Raw genomic sequence first — 19,755 nt, forward strand, 5'->3', positions numbered from 1 at the left:
TGTGTGTGTGTGTGTGTGTGTGTGTGTGTGTGTGTGTGTGTGTGTGTGTGTGTGTGTGCGGAAAAGTAAAATTCTGCCTTCAACTTATTATTTTTACACTCACACAAAGGAAAAGATTACACAGCAAACCACCCTTTTCTTTTAAGTTACAAGCAGCGGAACACTTCAGTCTCTGGTATTTGACAGTTGGCAGAGTAAACTCTGGTAAAGCAGTTACACGTATAAGGGAGCGGCTTAGTTCTGAGTGGCTGCCAGATCTACCTGCCTTTACCTCACAGCCCCACCCGTCAGGATGAAGTGAGGTGAAATGGAAAGACAGGACAGCTGCCTTTACACAGGTAGACAGGGGGGAAAAACATTGGATAAACTCATAGGTTTTCAACCAAATCTGTTTAGGAGAAGATACAGGGATTTATTTTTTTGAGAGAAAGAAACAGGTAGGAGACATTTTTAAAACTTCAAATAATTAAAAACAGATGACGATTTAAGGAAACAAAAACAAGGTTTTTCTGCTATTATGATGCCCTGACATTCCGGTTATTATTATGTAAGTAGATTCACTTAATCTTATGTGTCTTGTTGTTTCTGTTTTTATTGGGATATGATTCTTCCGTAATTGACATCCAAACAAAAACCTTAAATGAGTGATGACCAAAGAATGTGGTAGTGTGGAAAAGCATGTGCATACTTGCAACTCAAGACTGATAGACAACTGACTTTATTTTCCCAATTTATATTCTGAATTAGTTCAATACCAGTTCACAGGGTTTGTTAGAGTTACAGAGTACAGCCTTAATTCCCACGGAAGTCCAAACTTTAAAATTCTAGGCCGGAATCAAAGTTCTTCCATCAATAAGATTACAGCAAGTCAATGTACAGTGGGGAAAACAAGTATTTAGTCAGCCACCAATTGTGCAAGTTCTCCCACTTAGAAAGATGAGAGGCCTGTAATTTTCATCCTAGGTAGACCTCAACTATGAGAGACAAAATGAGAAAAAAAAATCTGATTTTTTAAAGAATTTATTTGCAAATTATGGTGGAAAATAAGTATTTGGTCACCTACAAAAAAACAAGATTTCTGGCTCTCACAGACCTGTAACTTCTTCTTTGAGCCTCCTCTGTCCCCCACTTGTTAACTGTATTAATGGCACCTGTTTGAACTCGTTATCAGTATGAAAGACACCTGTCCACAACCTCAAACAGTCACACTCCAAACTCCACTATGGCCAAGACCAAAGAACTGTCAAAATTGTAAACCTGCACCAGGCTGGGAAGACTGAATCTGCAATAGGTAAGCAGCTTGGCAAAAATCCCAGAACCACACGGGGCGACCTAGTCAATGACCTGCAGAGAGCTGGGACCAAAGTAACAAAGGCTACCATCAGTAACACACTACGCCGCCAGGGACTCAAATCCTGCAGCGCCAGACGTGTCTCCCTGCTTAAGCCAGTACATGTCCAGGCCCGTCTGATGTTTGCTAGAGAGCATTTAGATGATCCAGAAGAGGATTGGGAGAATGTCATATGGTCAGATGAAACCAAAATATAACCTTTTGGTAAAAACTCAACTAGACGTGTTTGGAGGAGAAAGAATGCTGAGTTGCATCCAAAGAACACCATACCTACGGTGAAACATGGGGGTGGAAACATCATGCTTTGGTGCTGTTTTTCTGCAAAGGGACCAGGACGACTGATCCGTGTAAAGGAAAGAATGAATGGGGCCATGTATCGTGAGATTTTGAGTGACAACCTCCTTCCATCAGCAAGGGAATTGAAGATGAAACGTGGCTGGGTCTTTCAGCATGACAATGATCCCAAACACACCGCCCGGGCAACAAAGGAGTGGCTTTGTAAGAAGCATTTCAAGGTCCTGGAGTGGCCTAGCCAGTCTCCAGATCTCAACCTCATAGAAAATCTTTGGAGGGAGTTGAAAGTCCGTGTTGCCCAGCGACAGCCCCAAAACATCACAGCAGTGATGTTTTGGGGCTGTCGCTGGGCAACACGGACTTTCAACTCCCTCCAAAGATTTTCTATGAGGTTGAGATCTGGAGACTGGCTAGGCCACTCCAGGANCTGACAGAGAAATTCAAAGAGAGAAAGTGAGGGAGAAATGCAGCGAGGGAGGGATGGAGAGAGGAGATGGCTGCAGCAGCAACTGGGTGGTGGGTCGGTAGGACGGAGGGCGGGGAGGCGGCTGTGGTGGTGGTGGTGGCAGGGGAGCCCTTTGGGTCAGACAATGGTAAGCATTCTTTCAGTTTACGAGTGAGTGTCCATCAGTGCAGGGGCCCCGGAGGAGGGAGGGGGGCCGGCTTTGTCAGCTCACGGCTAACACTCGGCATTCTCATGGTAATGCCCCGGGCTCCCAGCTCCCAAGTTGTCCAACAAATAAAATGGGCAGTATTCAAGCCTCAAGTCCCTCGAGAAAGACAGAGAGAGGCTGCAAGACGGTTAACAGTGAGGTCTGGGCGTATTTGGGCATTTGCTGATTTTTTTTTCCTTCTGCTTCTTTTTCAGCACTAAGTTCTCTTGAGAAATTGAGTCACTGAAAGAGAGCTTTTTTTTCTCGTCCGAGTGATATTTCAATTGAGTCCCCAGTTTATAAAATATAGTTTAGATCATAGCAGATGTTTCTTTGCAAACAGATTATTTGTTTAGATTTCAGAGTTGAGCTGACAGCGGTATGTTGCATGACAAGCCAGCACATACAGAAACAAACAAGTTTCCCATCCTTAGCATCTCACAGTTGGCCCCAGAGAGGGTCTTTGATGATGCACACATCTTCCAAGTGTTCCTGTAAATCACACACTGTGTTCAGCATCTGTTGTTATTTATTAATAGATTTATTTGCAGATTTCTCATGCGGAGCTGAAGGATACTTGTGGTGGTCACTGAGGCCCGTGTCCCCCTCAGCTTCCGCTTCACTTCAGCTCTGGTTTTAAATGCAACAAAAAAAAGAGGGAGATGGAGAGAGAGAAAGGGGAAGAGGGAGAGAGGCAGATTGGGAGAGAGAGAGAGAGAGAGAGAGAGAGAGAGAGAGAGAGAGAGTGAAAAAACCTGTGGAGAACAAAGAGCAGCAATCTATGAAAAAACAAAAGGGCCCAGGCCTGGTTCACTCAAGCAAAAACTAGCTGATAAAGGAGTTTGTCTTTGCGAGCAGCAGCAAAAGAGACCCTGGTATGTGGGAATAGGAGAAGAGCTCTCTTCATGAGCCATTGGAGGGAGATTGGGATACTTTGGGATTCTTTTATTTCCATCTCTTTCTGTCCCTCTTCTTTCTTACATTGTTGGACTGCAGAACATGTCAATCATAAGTGTTTATCTGCTCTGAATCAAAACATCTTGCCAATAATGTAGGATATTATTTCTTTTGTTGAGTAAAAGCGAATAATATTCTAAAAGATAAATAAGGGGGGGGGAAGCAGGATATCTAGCTTTATATTCATGCTAACTTATTGGTCAATGCATGTAAAACAATCTAGATGTATATTTGTTCCTTCAGCAAGAATACTGTTAAAGCTAAAAGCTTGTTTATGGTAGATTCATAGACTTTCCTAGAGAGCAAATTATGATTTTTTTCCCCTCAAAACGAAGAGGGATAGTGGTACAGGTGATGCTCAGAAGAGACAGACAAGTGTGAGATTTCCCCCTTTGCTTCTCGTCTCATTCCTCACCTATATCCCTCCCCTCCATCCTCCCAAACGTTCCCCTTCCCTCCCTCCTTATCAAGATGTTTGGGAGTCAGAGGTAATCGTTATGACTCAGTGCAGGACATTGAGGAATGGAAGCGAGCAGGCAGCCATCGTGCCTTTTCCCTGGGCATTGTGGCAGCGTGAAACAGGATAATAAACGCTATTTTATCCTGTATCTGCAGCTAGCCTCCTGCATAGCCCGGCCCAGGGAGAGAGAATTAAACTGAAATGAAAGAATTAAAGTTTTTCTGCTCACAGTGAAGATTTGCAGGAAAGCAAAGCCATGTATCCTTGCAGGCATAAAGTGATAAAAGTTATTTTACAGTTATTTCTTCAAGTTATTGTCAAATATGTCTGGGTTGATGCTCATATTATATGCGTCTTTGCTCTCCAGGGGCATGCCAGATATCCAGTGGATGAATCTAGATCCTGTCAAGCTGATGGAGGAGCTGAGTCAGTTCACTCGACTGGAAGGATTTAAGGAGATGTTGGACAAAGCACAGGTAGGAAACAATGCAGACTGACAGATTTACTGAATGAACAAAGTGCTTATTTGCATACGTTTTCCCCGTATACTGAGACGTTTTTAACATTGTTTATCTCTTAGGTGGGACATGCCTACATGAACAGGCCGTGTTTAGACCCCTCCGACCCTGACTGCCCTCTCAGTGCGCCCAACAAGGAGCTAGGAGAGGTAAACTCACACATTTCAATCATAATGTAAATTGTATAAAGATTGTAAGTGGATGAAGGTTGCGCTCACAACTGCAAAAAAAAAAAACTTATTGATTTGTGTTTTTCTTTCTGTTCCTCTGCTGCTCGTCCATTCAGAGTCCTGACATTGCCGGGCGTCTCCAGGGTGGTTGCCATGGTTTCAGCCGGAAGTTCATGCACTGGCAGGAGGAGCTGATCCTGGGAGGTCGGGTCAAGAGCAGCCAGGATATTCTGCTGAGGTGTGTAGAGAAAGATCACACACTTCAGATTCTGGGGAGTTTTATAGAATATGTCTCAAGTTTACTCTTGTCTTATTGGAGGATGTGATAGTAAAAGAAGGGGGAGGGGGGGGGGGCAGGAAGCCCGTCAACTTGTGAGCCGCCGTGCCTCTGGAATCTGTGTAACCCCTAATAACCCAACAGACATATGCTAGGAATGCCTGGTACCGAGAGGCATCGGTTTCCTGTATGACCCCTTTCCAGGATAGGCCCCCCACACTGTTACACATTTCTTGTGTAGGTATCAAAAGAAAAATATATAGAAGGAGGGGAAAACAACCTTTTAAGATTTTAAGATGACTATCTCCAGGTTTTTTCTTCCTTTAGTTTTAGTGTTTTTCTATTGACTACAACTGGATTTAAAAGCATGGCCGGTATATAAATAGATTCACAGCGTTGGGTTGAAGCCCAGATCATGACCCACACAGGCCCGGCAGAGACTTGAATGAAAGAGGATTCCAGTCCCATCTGCAAGAGCCACACTTACTTACTCTTAGATGTGATTTATGGTAATTTCTTTCACATTTTTAGCAGCAGTGCTGCTACTCGCTGCTTGTGTGCCAGGAAAACCTGAGGACATCTGGGATTGCAGCCGAGAGACCAGCAGACATGCAGACTAGATAACACCTGCTTACATTGGCAGAAAGACAGACAGACAGGCAGGAGGAGAGATCCTAGAAGAAAAAGGCACCTGCCCTAAACCATTCACAGAAAGACATGTTCCAGTGTGTAGGTTAAGCAAAGGCATACCAAGAACATCTATACAGTCTGACTGGAATACTTTAATGTGATATTCGTGAGATGGATGATGCAGTGGAGGAGGGTTCCAACTCAACTCAACACACAATAAACCATGGTTGCAAAAAGAGCCAGACATCTCTGAGGTATCCTAAACGAACATCTGTATTTTTTTGTTTTGCAGTGCGGAGGCTCTCCAAACCATGTTCCTGTTGATGAGTTCTAAGCAGCTGTACGAGCACTTTAAAGACGACTACGAGATCCACGACATAAACTGGAATGAAGATAAGGCCACCGCCATCCTGGAGTCCTGGCAGAGGAAGTTTGTGGAGGTGCGAACATACATCACACATTACAAGTTTATTCAAATGCTCACACAGAAAAAAAACGCAGTATGTTTTGCTTTAGTGCTTTAGTGAACACTCACTCAAACACAAACACTGTGTGGGACTTTTTTTGCAGTGTCTGAATTCCATCAGTCTTCAACTACCTTGTAAAGCCAATTGCAGGGCAGACCCGTGTGTGTGTGTGTGTGTGTGTGTGTGTGTGTGTGTGTGTGTGTGTGTGTGTGTGTGTGTGTGTGTGTGTGTGTGTGTGTGTGTGTGTGTGTGTGTGTGTGTGTGTGTGTGTGTGTGTGTGTGTGTGTGTGTGTGCGTGTGTGTGCGACGCGACGACGACGTCGTCGTACGACGACGAGAGAGTGTGTGTGTGTGTGTGTGTGTGTGTGTGTGTGTGTGTGTGTGTGTGTGTGTGTGTGTGTGTGTGTGTGGTAGGCCAACCATTTCTCTCTGTCAGAGCCCTAGTTATAGGAACAAGCTGTTGCTGTGATAGCTGACACCCACCACGGTGAGGGGGGGAGGAGAGTGAGGGACATATGGGAGGAGGGGTCACAAACTCAAACGTAAACTCACAGAGACACGACACCTCCTCCTGACACATAAAACAACAAAAACAAACCTATTTGAGATTGCAAATGATTACTAAATGGGAACAGGTTAATGGCTTTTGGAGGCCATTGGTCCATTTGTGGCACAGAGTGGAGAGAGAGTAGCCTCCCGAGCCATGTGATCCCATCCCTTTCACCTTTGACCTCACAACCTCTGGCATCTGTGCTCATTACTCCTCAGTTGTCATACATACACACGCACTCACACACATGCTAGCACATGTAAAAACACACACACAGACTCACTTTCACACACATGCACATTTCAAAGGAAAAGGGGGCTTTTTCTGTTCGTAGACCCTGAAATATGGGGCTGTAGGAGAGGCCTGGGGAAGCATTGGTCAAAGGGAGGAAGTGTGTTTTCATGTGAAAATAAGTTCAGTTAGCAGATCTGCTCCTCCAGTACTTTAATTATCTTGACAATTGATGAGTAATGTTTTTATTCAGGTGGTCCACCAGAGTATCCCATCCAACTCCAGCCAGTCCATCCAAGGTTTCTCCACCACCACCCTCAACGACATCATGAAATCATTCTCCGATGTCAGCGTCATCAGGGTGGCCGGAGGATACCTCCTCATGGTGAGCATTATAACTGATTTATATCAATACATTTTGGCTCGTAAATGAATGAAAAAAGTTCAACTTCACTGGGAAATAACCAATATTTAATATGGATTTCTCCTCTCTAGCTCGCCTATGCCTGTGTGACCATGCTAAGGTGGGATTGTTCCAAGTCCCAGGGTGCAGTGGGGCTGGCCGGGGTGCTGTTGGTGGCTCTGTCAGTGGCCGCAGGACTGGGTCTCTGCTCACTGCTTGGCCTCTCCTTCAATGCTGCCACTACACAGGTACAACACAAAGGACATGCAATACTTTAATGAAGTGATACCTTCCTGTTGTCCTCTTTTCTGTGATTTTAAGGCCATATTTTGATGTTCATTGTTCATTCTGGCTCTTTCCCATCAAAGGTGCTTCCCTTCCTGGCCCTTGGAATTGGTGTGGATGACATGTTTCTGTTGGCTCATTCCTTCACAGTGGCTGGAACTAACATCCCCTTTAAGGTAATTATAAGACTCTATTCTCTTCTATTTTCCTCTCCTCTCCTCTCATATCCCCTCCTTTCCTCTCCTCTCATATCCCCTCCTCTCCTCTCCTCCCATACCCTCTTAACACTCTTTTTTTTGTTTTAAAGGAACGGACAGGAGACTGTTTGCGTCGCACCGGCACCAGCGTGGCCCTGACTTCCATCAACAACATGATCGCATTCTTTATGGCTGCTCTCGTACCCATTCCGGCCTTGCGAGCATTCTCTTTGCAGGTATGTCTTGCACACACACCCCCACACGCATGCACACAGACATAAACACATGTACACAATCACACACCAAGAGGCCAAAGTCTCCTTTGAAAATGAAAGAGATAACTTAAGAGAGGTGACATTCATTCAGAGCAAGGACAGCCTTTGTTCCTGGTTTTACTACTGCTGCACCTACAGGGCCAACATTTTTCGAGTGTGTGTGTGCGTGCACGTTTAAAATGTTGAATAATCAGAGCAAAGAGAGTGATGAACAGAAAGAGAGAGAAGGAGGGAGGAGTGGAACAGTATATCACTGGCCCGTCAAGGCGCTTTGCTCTGATCTGTGACTAACTGTGGGTGGTCTGAAACACACGAGCAAGCTCAAAAATACACGCACACACACATACTGGAAACCAAAGCCAGTTAGAATGTCAGCTTCAGGGGCTGGGGTGAGAGGGGAGGCAGTGGCGTTGGTGGTGAAGGGTGATGGTTTCGCTCAGACTCGCAACATATATATTCCCTCCCGCTCATTTCTCTCACTCTCTCTAGTAGTTATTTCATTCTGGCGCCCTTTTCTTTCTTCTCCCTCTCTTCTTCTCCCCTTCTGGCTCGCTTAGTATTCCTGGCTGGTGATTTAGAGTTAGGCTTTTCTTTACTCTCTGGGCTGTGGTCTGAGATACAAGAAAGAAAAAAAAAAGAAGAAGAAGGAGCCCTGACTCTCCCCAGCTGGGTTGTGGTGTCTGTGATTTCACATACTGTTCTCTGGCTTTTCTCACTCTGTTTTTTCTCTTTTTTTGTTTCCCTCCTTAGGCAGCCATTGTGGTCGTGTTTAACTTCGCCATGGTGCTGCTCATCTTCCCTGCCATCCTGAGTTTGGACCTCCACCGACGCGAGGACAAGCGATTAGATGTCCTCTGCTGCCTGTACAGCCCCTGCTCTGACCGCGTCATCCACCTGTCTCCTCACGAGCTGTCGGACGCTGAGCAGCCGCCCACGCCTACCACGGCAACGACGCACACGCACCAGTACTCGGCGGGATCCACAATCACCACCAGCACTCAAATCACCACCACGGTGCAGGCGTTCACGCAGTGTGACGCAGCAGGACAGCATATTGTCACAATCTTACCACCTACCTCACAGATCTCCACCAGCCCGCCCTCCGTCATCGTATGCCCCACGTCCCATCCTCAAGGTATATAGAGCTATATTTACATCCAGGCAACTATTTTATTTTGTATGAAGCAGTCTCTGAAACTAGTAATGAATCACAAGCTCTAATTTCCTAACTGTATTTCCTTCCTCTAGCCGTCACACCTTCCCCCACCACCACCTCAGTGCCAGACCCCTATGGCTCCCAACTCTTCACCCCTACCTCCAGCTCCACACGGGACCTCCTAGCCCAGGTGGAGGATTCCAAATCGGGAAAGGAGTGCGTCCCACTCCCTTTCATGCACTGGAACCTTTCCAGCTTCGCCAGAGATAAATATGCCCCTCTGCTCCTCAAGCCTAAAAGCAAAGCCATCGTGGTGGTTCTCTTTCTGGGCCTCCTGGGTCTCAGCCTGTACGGGACCACCATGGTGCATGACGGCCTCTACCTAACTGACATTGTGCCACGTGACACCAAGGAGTATGACTTCATCGACGCCCAGTTCAAGTATTTCTCCTTCTACAACATGTACCTGGTCACTATGGATGGATTTGATTACGCCCGGTCACAGAGGCTGCTGATTCAGCTGCACAACGCCTTCAACTCTGTGAAATATGTGGTCAGAGACAGCGACAGCAAACTGCCCCGCATGTGGCTGCACTACTTCCAGGACTGGCTCAGAGGTAGGAATACAAGCTCAGTAATATTATTATCTTTTGAGTCAGTCAGGCAATAAGGTTCTCTGTTCCCCTGAGAGTTTTTGATAATGATGTCGGGATCTGGTAAAGGGTGCAACCGGTTTTTTCAGGTGCGCTCTCTTTACTCAAAACAGGCGTGAATGAGTGCGTGTGTTCACAGAGGTGAAAATGTGCGAAGGGGTGAATGAAAGTTCAACCCTGCTGTTTACCCTCGTCCACCTGGGCTCAGGGGTGGTGCAAGTAGAGGGGTTGGGGTCGTAGGTTATCTTTGCATGCGTGTGTGGGTGTGTGTCCTCAGGCTACATAGGCCCAGTCAGGAGGAAGTGCTAACTAAACTGTGCAATCCCCGCCAGATGGAAAAAAAAACAGATGAAAAGGAAACTTGATATTTTACATGTTCAACACCACAGCCACTAGAGAGATAAATGGAAGTCTGCTATAATTTCATGATAATGAAAGACTCAATATTTATAAATGACCACCACACTCATTTTTTTCTCTTCTTTTCTGCATGTCTTACCTCACACGTAGGTCTTCAGTCTGCTTTTGATGCTGACTGGCTCGCAGGCAGGATTACCTCTGACAGCTATCGTAACGGCACAGAGGACGGAGCGCTGGCGTACAAGCTTCTCATCCAGACCGGCTCCAAGAAAGAGCCTTTCAACTACAGCCAGGTATGTCTGCGAGAGCTCTAAAAAGGAATCCACTTGTGTGGCTTAGTGAACCAATACATTATCAGCTGTCATTTGGACTACAACGCAATTCAAGAATGTCCATTAATTCAGTATTTCTGAATTTCCTTTCTCTAGCTGACTGCTCGTCGGCTGGTGGATGCAGAGGGTTTGATCCCTGCAGAGGTGTTCTACATTTACCTCACAGTCTGGGTCAGTAATGATCCTCTGGGCTACGCAGCCTCCCAGGCCAACTTCTACCCCCATCCTCGTGAGTGGATTCACGACAAGTATGACACCACAGGAGAGAATCTACGCAGTAAGTATCCTATTTCAACCATTTATTTTGGCAAAAGTAGATACATTCTAAATAGTAAATCATACTAAGTCTGACTTTTATCTTCATCTTCTCTTCAGTCCCAGCTGCAGAGCCCCTGGAGTTTGCTCAGTTCCCCTTTTACCTAAACGGACTTCGCCAGGCCAGCGATTTTGTGGAGGCCATCGAGAGCGTGCGGTCCATCTGCGACGAATTTAGCCGCAAAGGCGTGTTAAACTACCCTAACGGATACCCATTCCTGTTCTGGGAGCAGTACATTGGCCTCAGACACTGGTTCCTGCTGGCCATCAGCGTGGTTCTGGCCTGCACCTTCCTGGTCTGTGCAATGCTCCTGCTCAACCCCTGGACTGCCGGCATCATTGTAAGCAAGCAATCAGTTTTCTGTACAACTCTTCATCATAACTTCTCCTCATCCTTCCACTCATGCTACCTCAACAACATCATTAGCCCCTTCCTCCTCTCACTTTTTTCTCACCCCTTCTCAGCACAGCTCAATAACGCTGTCTAGGGGGCCCCTTTTTCTCTGCGGAGGGCCAGTACACACACACACACACACGGGGACCTTTGTCATTCTAATGTAGGCTGGGCCGGCCATAGAAAAGGAAATGCAAAGGAGCAAGAAAGGCTTTGCCCTCCTGAAGCCTATACCTCCAACTCCCTTACTGCTTTTGTCAGGGGGAGAGGGAGAGACTTAAGGACAGGACAGATCTGCCCAGTTGCGACCTTGGCCTGCTCAACCCATCCATCAGGAGTGTGTGTGTGTGTGTGTGTGTGTGTGTGTGTGTGTGTGTGTGTGTGTGTGTGTGTGAGAAAGAGGGAAAGAGACAGTCTAAGTGTTCAGCAGTTGGAAAACATTTCACACACAAGCTGGTGGGACTGGTGGTCCTTAAGGGCCCACACATACACAGATCCACATATCCCTGAACATTGGGGGGGCTGAAGTATAGCTCAACAACAGTGCCAGTTTCAGTTGGAATGTGTTCAATTTAGGTAGTGGTCCCTAGCAGCACTGATTGAGACAGCAACATAACACAGTCTCCTCAGACAGAGAGGGAGAGGCACGGTACATGCACGTACGGTTTCCAAGCATCAGCCTGCCTACGAAGGTTTCACCCTGTCTGTGGTCGAGCAGTAAAAACAGCTTCTATCATTTCCAATTTAACCATGCCCGAACTCGAAGCCCCCGCTGGGATCAAAAGCTCCTTTTGGCCGGGAACAGATTTCTCCTCCTTGTTCTCTAGGACTTGTTGTTGTTGTTGTTGTTGTTGTTGTTGTTGTTGTTGTTTGTGTTGCGGTTTACAGTAACTTTGCAAGTTTACTATTAAGATTATGAGTCAGCCAAAACAAGGCATTACACTGCAAGATGTTTCATTAAAATATCGGAAACAATAACAAAAAACAAGGTCATTTGTTCCTCACAAACACAGACAGATGTATCTACGGCTCTGGTAGTGCACACACTCTGTTGTCTCAGGCGCTGTCAATCATTTCAACCACCTCTGAGAAGGAAAGGGGGAGGGAGGAGGGGAAGGTATTAGCCTCGGGCCGGGTAATTTGATGCCATGTGGTTGAGACCCTGAGCACAGGGTCAAAGATTGTGTGGGGTGAAGAGGCAAAAGGGCTGAATTCAGTCACTTAGGAGAGGCATATTTGCTTTTATTGTTCACATGCTTTTATTTTGGTTTTACTGCTTGTTTCCTCATCATCCTATGCTTCTCAAATACTGGCAGCTGAAAATGATTTAGTTTATAACACTTTGTTTCCATGTTTTCGTTTCAGGTGTTTATCTTAGCTATGATGACAGTGGAGCTGTTTGGCATCATGGGTCTAATTGGCATCAAGCTGAGCGCCATCCCTGTAGTCATCCTGATCGCCTCGGTGGGCATCGGAGTGGAGTTTACCGTACACATTGCACTGGTAGGTGAACACCCAGCACAGAGCAAGAGCACACATAGGGGTTAACTGTAATTAAACACCATACTTTACTTGAAACCTGATGCTTTGGTCTTAATGTTAAATACCTACTACAGACTGAGGTGTGGCCACATAATTGAAAATGTACTATTATTGAATGTATTTTTCTTGAAACAAGGATTTATAATTACCACTTTATAGAAAGCAATAAGCTGCATTGCAAACATTTAAGTTGTTGTTAAGTGTCCTGTGACTTAATGCCTGAAATGGAAAGTCAAAAAAGGTAAACTAAGTGTGATTAAAGATTTACGAGGAAACATTTGGCTTCCTGGTTCATGCTGGCAGCTTTCAAGCATAGTGTACTGTCTTGTAGTGTAGTGTAGTAATCCCCAACAAAACCAAATTGCAGGAATGCCAAGCCTCGCCGCAAGCACTACTTTTGTGTGATCGGCAAGATTTCCAACTCATTTCTTCTCCCCTCCGCCGCAGGGCTTCCTGACAGCGATTGGCAACAGAAACAAGCGCTCGGCAGTGGCTCTGGAGCACATGTTTGCTCCGGTGGTCGACGGAGCGATCTCCACGCTGCTGGGCATTCTCATGCTGGCAGGGTCAGAGTTTGACTTCATCATGAGGTGAGAAGCAGTGTGTGTCTGCATCTGTGTGTGTGTTTTCTTATGAGTGACGCTGCTAACTCACACAGCCTCTACAGCCCATTTGTTACCTTTTAATGTTTTGGTTTTGCGCCACTAGTGTTTGTGTGTGTGTGTGTGTGTGTGTGTGCTTGTATTTGTAAGGAGCCAGTTGTCCATCATTACTTTGGGAGGAAGCTTAGTGGGGGGTCAGGGTTGCATGCAGGTGGAAATGTTATACCCCTATTTATGCACACACACATTCACACACACACAGAGTAACAAATATGCACCTGGTTCTGTCACTCTGAGCACACACACCCGTCTCCTCAACCTCACAGCACAACAAATGGGGAAAACATCAAGGGTGTGTATAAGCAGCTGCTCGTAAACATGGAAGTGTTCTGCTACCCACTGGGTGATGTCTTTCCCTCTCTCCCTCTCTTTCACTGCGTTTCTTTCACACACACACATACAAGGGGGAATCTGTAAAAATTCCTATCATCCGTTTGGCATTCTGTCCCTCCACGTTGGGTGCCGTAATAAAAATTGGAGCTAAATTTGAACCGGTCAGGCAGTCAGATGGTCTGAAGCCCACCAACAGACATCACTCTCCTCAGTGTGTGTGTGTGTGTCTGCGTGCACATAGTGTGTGCTTTTGTGTGTTTTCTACCACTGTTTCATGGTCAGAGTGGAAAAAAGGCAAATAGCTCAATGTTTTTCAGCTGAATGTGGTCTAGGCCCAAACCCGAAACCACAGCCTTGAGCTCACAGACTGCAACAGGCCTCCATGACATAAAAAGCCCAGATTTTCTGCAGAGACAGAAGCATGGAAAGGAGGAGAAATACTTTGAGGGTGGCTTCCTTTAAAGAATACAAGGTCCTGGTGGGTGGGAAGAAGAACAAATCCTCCACGGTTTTGGATTGAAAAGATAAAGAGGTGTAAATAGGGAAACATTTAGAGTAAATATGAAGTAGGACTGGGAATAAGAAAGTCAGAGGGAACCGTTTTCAGCACTTTGTTTTCTTCTTTTCTGCCATGCATCTGTGAGAGATCCTTTTCAGAGGAAGGGGTGAGAAAGAGAGACAGAAGGGTCTACTATCTCGGTTGGAGGTCTTGTTTAGCTGTAGCTGTGGTCGGGTGAATGGGGCAAGCCAGAGCTGGCTAGCTGGGGAGCAGCATAAATATACCGCTGTAAACATCCCCTGGCCTTGTAATGCACTGAATAAACAGCAAGCATAGCTGTGCTCAGTCCTCTCTCTCTCATGCACACACATGCGGACCACATATGAGTGCACACACACACACACACGCGCAAAAAGAAATGCACATATGTACAGACATGTAAACACTTACGATCTCCTTCTCATACACACGCAGCTCCCCAGGCCCTGACAACGAATGGAAAAGATTACAGTTTATATAAACAACAGAATTCCTAACAGCGAGACACTGTTGGAGGTCCCACAAACGTCTCACTTTCTTTCTTTCTGTCTTTCTCTTCTCTTTTTTTGTTTTGTTTCACTCTGTAAAACTGTTGTTTTGGAATAAAGCAAGTTGAGGCAAAGGCTGTGCCGTAAAATGGTGACAACCTATTTTTGTTTTCAGCATCTGTGCTTTGATTCAATAAAGCGTTCAGATAAAATATCTGTGTGTGGTTGAAAGGCAGTCATGGGTTGGGCAGACAGCAAGAAAATGAAAATATCCCCCTGAAGTGTTTTGTCAAAAGTGGTTAAGATGACATGTGTTTTGCTTCTTGTAAAGGAAAAAAAAACAAGAACAGAGGTTAAAGAAGAAAATATTTCAGAGAGAGTTGGGGGCTGAAATTGGTGCGAATAAGGAAATTGTGAAATCCCACCCAACATGCAAACCTTCAACTTTTTCCTGAAGAGTGACCTTTGCCAAGTGAAGTAGTAGTAATAATAATTGTGGAAGTCCATTCAGGGATAGAGTAGCTTGTTTCCAGAACACCACACAGCTATTATCCCCGTCTTTGTTGGCTTTTTTCCCCCTTCGTTCCAACAATCATTTTATTCCTCCTTTTTTCTTTTACCTCTTTAAGTCTGGCTGGTGGTTAGCATCTTACTGTCTCTCTCTCTTTCTGCTTTCTGTTAGTGTTTAAGTGGAGTCCTCTCTAATTTTCTTGGGGAGCTCTTTCTTGTGGCCTGCCTCCACCCCTGGCCTCCTCAAAGCTCCACTGAGATGCACGCACACGCAAAGAAACGCACACACTCACTGAAAAACAGAGAGAGACAAGTCTTGTAGCGGCCGCAGTAGAGGCATCAAAGCATGTTTTAGTTGGACTGAGTGGGAATCAGATTTGCCCCCCTGCCTTTGATACACAAACACTGGGCTTTCCCTGACTTCTTCCCCTGAGCTACTTCCCTTCCTCATGTGCCAACTGTGTGTGAGTTTAGAGATGTGCATATGTGTTAGTGTGTCCATATAAAACATCTGGTAACTGTGGTATTTCCTTGTCGCACTAAAATGCATAAAATTAAAATCTACGTCAAACGTTAAGTGTTGTCAACATTTTCATGAGTTTTTCTGACACTAAATCCATCTGAACTTTGGCCAGATCCCTAAAAACCATGCAAAGGAAAATAAGAATGAAAGGATTGTGGGCCTGTGTGACTGTGACTGTGTGTCCCAAGAGAGATTGAATATAGGAAACTATTTAATTCTGCCACTAACTGTGTCTCCTTTAGGCTCATGTTCAAACTAACGTCCCTTTTCTCTTCGTTCTTCAGGTATTTCTTTGCTGTGTTGGCCATCCTCACTCTTTTGGGGATGCTGAACGGCTTGGTTCTTCTGCCGGTCCTCTTGTCCTTGATGGGACCCCCGTCTGAGGTCACCCTGGTTGATAATGCCAGCCGCCTGCCGGTGCCTTCCCCTGAACCCCCACTGCCTCCACCGATGACCCACCATGGATACTACACCGGCCACCACAACCCGCGGGTGTCTCGTCAACAGGCTTTTTCAGAGTGTTCAGACTCGGAGTATTACTCGGAGATGACCACCACCTCAGGGATCGGGGAGGAGGATTACAAGTACTGTGATCGGAGTGCGTACATAGAATCCGGCCTTCCAACTGCAACATCTCACATACTGCTGGAAGCCAGCAAGAACCCAAGCTTCCCCAAACTTACGGTACGCTGCATGTCCACACATATAAGATAGAAACCACTTCCTGTCTGTTCTTCAAATTCATGTGTTCTTCTAGAAGTTAACGATGACATTTTATTTGTTGTAGGTGGTGAAGCCGTTCAGAGAAAATGCAGCAGGAACTGGTGGAAGGATCGAACCGCTAAATGAATCTTCCCACAATGGATCCCAGGTTACATGCTGGGATGGAAACAAGCAGCCGGGCCTCCAGAGACTCTCGGCACAACACTTACCAAGCGAGAGACCTCACTTACATGGGAGGACTTGTCAAAGCGGCCCCAGGCTGCAGAACGGCAGAGGGCCTCAGCCAAACAGGACTAAAGGGCCAAGCTATACTAATAGCAGCTCCGCCCTGCCGATGCAACAAGTCTCCATGGGGGGACCTGTTACCATGGTAACAGCCACAGCTTCGGTGACAGTGGCTGTGCACCCTACCTTGCCGGGGGCGGCTTACCAAGGCTACATGCATGAAGGTTTTGAAACGGACAGTGAGTCGGACTATTTTGAGGCTGCTAAGAGGACTCGTGGTGACAAAACAAACTTTTCTTCATGTAAAAGAGACTCTTTAGAGCTCCAGGACTTGGAAGCAACACAGAGCCAGACAGAGCATAAACTCGGCAAGACACAAGGTGAGCTAGTAACCAGTCAATCTTACATTTAGTGGTATTATAATCCTCTAAACATGCATATAGAAACTGACCATAACCGTAAAACAAATCAAGAATTACATTTAGCTTTTTCAATACGATTTCCAGTATCTATTTTCTGCGCTTGAATGCCGTTTAGCAATATCTAACCTTTTTCTCTCCTCTGTGTTTTTCTGCTCTAGGTGGGTTGAGGATCCAGGTAACTAAAGATTGCTAGACTCTCTCACAAGCCTTCTGTCTCCGAGTCTCTGGCTGCTGCCCCTGAGCACCTTGACGCCTGGCATCGCGTCACGTCTTGAACTCTCAACTGTACATAGAATTCTTACACAAAGGAGAGGATTTATTTCATGGACATATTAAGAAAAAAAGGACGTTTTAAGAATTATATAAATCTATGAGTATATATTTTAATACTAAAAAAGAAGGAAGCTATTTAAAAGAGTACTGTATAACTTGGGTATACTCTTGTGTAAAAGTTCAGATGTAAAAGATTATTTTTTTCGTGGAGCGGTTGATTTTCTTTTCGCCCCACAGTGTATAGAATAAAATGTGCTATATGTAAAAAGTGTCCACAAAAAGTCAGATGTTATTAAGATATTCTTTTTTTTCCTTTTTTGCTGCTACACTTCAAAATAATTGTAAGTGATTTGCCTTAAAAAAAATGCAGTACCCCCTCTTCCCCCTCTGGTTTAATTCAGTATATTATAAACAGTATTTTACTGTGAGATGTTCTGTATCTGACACACTCTCTGTTGTATTTCAATTATAGATCTTCTTTGTCTAAAAGCAGAGAATTCGACAGCACCTACTGTTTTCAGTAGTAACCGTCGTGCCTTCAATTTGTCCCGTTTTTCTTATTATCACAGCAATCAGCGCTCAGTATTATGTCCTCTCGCTTTGGTGTTAATGTGTTTTGTCTCGTCCAGACACAGAATGTTTGTCAAGAAGCAGTAGTCGACCGTCATCTGTCCATCTATCTGGCAGTGTCACACCTAAGTCTATTTTAATGTCAAATCTTTTTCTGGGTGTCCCAACATCCTCTGCAGTTTTAAACTACTTGAAGGAGCTGTGATAAGATTTTATTTTCTTCAGCAGTTTTTGTAAGCTCTACAGTGGGTGAAGTTCACATTTGTCACTTTGTGTTTGACAATTGTTCACCTACTGATATTACTTTGAAAGGGAATTATAAAAAATCGAATGAAAGGGAGTGATTTTATTTTGTAATAATAATAATTTTCTTCTTTTTTCTTTGCTGGCTGCCTTAGGGTTGTAACACGTTCATGTTGTTGCAAATATTATGTAAACTGGTTTAGTCTTTATAATGCTCCAACCTGCTCACTTTCTAATTTCTCACTCTTATGCTAATTCAAACCTCATAATATTACACAATACAATTCCTTCTTAGGACTCTCATGTAATTTTTACGCTTTACAACGTTTTCGTTGTTGTTATTGTTGTTCAATATTGGTCTCATCACTGCCAGGTTAAATTGCAGGGAAAAACTTGCGGATCTATTTTTTAATATCATTTTTTCTTTTAAGTGGCAGCTTTGGTTTCTTTTGTACATATGAAAGAAAAGTTAAGTAGCTACTGTGCAGTTATGAATAATTAAACAGAATGAGCAAAGCACCATTCACAGTTTATCAGACCATAGACCGCCAGCAGGTGTTGTCATACAGCGGTGAGGAGTGTAAAAGGGAGGGGGGTCGAGGGGGAAGCTCCTGCATTGGTTTGTAGTTTATTTCAAGAAAAAATGTTAATGTCATGCCATATAAATTATTTATATTAAAATTTTATTTTTGTAGTTTGTACAGATGTTAGTATCTAGACTGAAGTTCTATTTTTAAAGAGTGAATATATATTATATATAAATATATCTATTTGTTGCTGAGTTCTTTTTTGTTTTGTTGCTTTGTTTTGTTTTGTTTGCATTTTGGGATGGGGGGTTGTGGGAGGGAGGGGTTGACAACACTTTAGAGCAGAGGCCTTTTTTTTGGTGGAGCAAAGGGGGCAGTTGGAGGATCATGAAGGAGAAGGTGTGTAGGATTGTGTCACTGTAACACCTTGTTTTTAAGTTTCCTCTTGGCCCTTCCTTCTTCATTGTCAGTTTTTTTTTAAATGTTCTTGTCCATGTCTAAAACACTGTGACTTCTGAAAACTATGCTCAAGAAAAAACCCTTATGTGACCGTTATGTTCCCTCACCTGCTATAGAAATTTAACTAACAAAATAAATTGAATGAAAAAAGTGATTCTGTGGTCGTTGCTTGTCATTTTGAATGTGTTTGTGTGTGATTATCTGTGACCCTGCAAAGAGCTCAGGGGTCAGGACCGTTATCAAAAATGTATCCATGTATCATAAAAACAGTTAGTTAAGGCCTAATTCTCATTGAAACAATTAATGTTATAAACTCCATCAAAGAGAGGTTATACAGGCTACATCAAAGCATATGCATGTGACTATAAACGGGGCATCCTATTGAAGTGAAATTAATTAAAAAAAAAAAAAATGCTGATAACCTAGTCCAAGAAAGTTCACAAAAGTCAACTAAATGTATAGTGTAAGTACCTTACTCCAATCTGTATTGATTGTATGAATCCCTGGATGAATCAACCGTTTTTGAAATATGATACTGCGACTCAGTCGTATTTAACTCATTACCTTGTAAAGTTGGTGTGCAATGCCTGGGTTATTCAGCCATAATTGAAAGGAAACTCATGAGTTGCTTCAGTTTCAACAAGTCTCTGCCTGAAAATACAGTAAAACCTTGATCCACAATGAATCCGAACTCCTTGTCTAATTACCAAACTTGATCTTAATGAACGTCTTATTTTCAACAAGCAGCATCAGTGACATTGACATATTTTTTCAAGAGCAGTGACAACT

The 19,755-nt window shown here is 44.4% G+C and overlaps 1 protein-coding gene across 1 annotated transcript; it reads left to right on the forward strand.

The window, feature by feature from the left end:
• Nucleotides 1-2,138: 2,138 nt before the first annotated feature.
• Nucleotides 2,139-18,699, forward strand: ptch2 (patched 2). The gene is made up of 19 exons (XM_010768355.1): nt 2,139-2,227; nt 4,083-4,191; nt 4,296-4,382; nt 4,520-4,641; nt 5,603-5,750; nt 6,812-6,943; nt 7,054-7,209; nt 7,330-7,422; nt 7,554-7,679; nt 8,469-8,853; nt 8,967-9,491; nt 10,038-10,180; nt 10,316-10,496; nt 10,595-10,875; nt 12,294-12,431; nt 12,918-13,060; nt 15,809-16,208; nt 16,312-16,852; nt 17,053-18,699. The coding sequence occupies exons 1-19, from the start codon at nt 2,139-2,141 to the stop codon at nt 17,085-17,087; spliced, it is 3,834 nt and encodes a 1,277-aa protein (XP_010766657.1). The 3' UTR covers nt 17,088-18,699.
• The last annotated feature ends 1,056 nt before the right edge of the window (nt 18,700-19,755 follow it).

Source organism: Notothenia coriiceps, unplaced genomic scaffold (assembly GCF_000735185.1).
Source record: "Notothenia coriiceps isolate Sejong01 unplaced genomic scaffold, NC01 NC01_scaffold00005564, whole genome shotgun sequence".
Classification (NCBI taxonomy): Eukaryota; Metazoa; Chordata; class Actinopteri; order Perciformes; family Nototheniidae; genus Notothenia; species Notothenia coriiceps.

Coding starts and splice junctions, on each gene's coding strand:
- ptch2 (XM_010768355.1), top strand. CDS start 2,139: ATGGCTGCAGCAGCAACTGGGTGGTGGGTCGGTAGGACGGAGGGCGGG. Junction 6,944..7,053: donor CCGGAGGATACCTCCTCATG/GTGAGCATTATA, acceptor TCTCCTCTCTAG/CTCGCCTATGCCTGTGTGAC. Junction 16,853..17,052: donor TAAACTCGGCAAGACACAAG/GTGAGCTAGTAA, acceptor TTTCTGCTCTAG/GTGGGTTGAGGATCCAGGTA.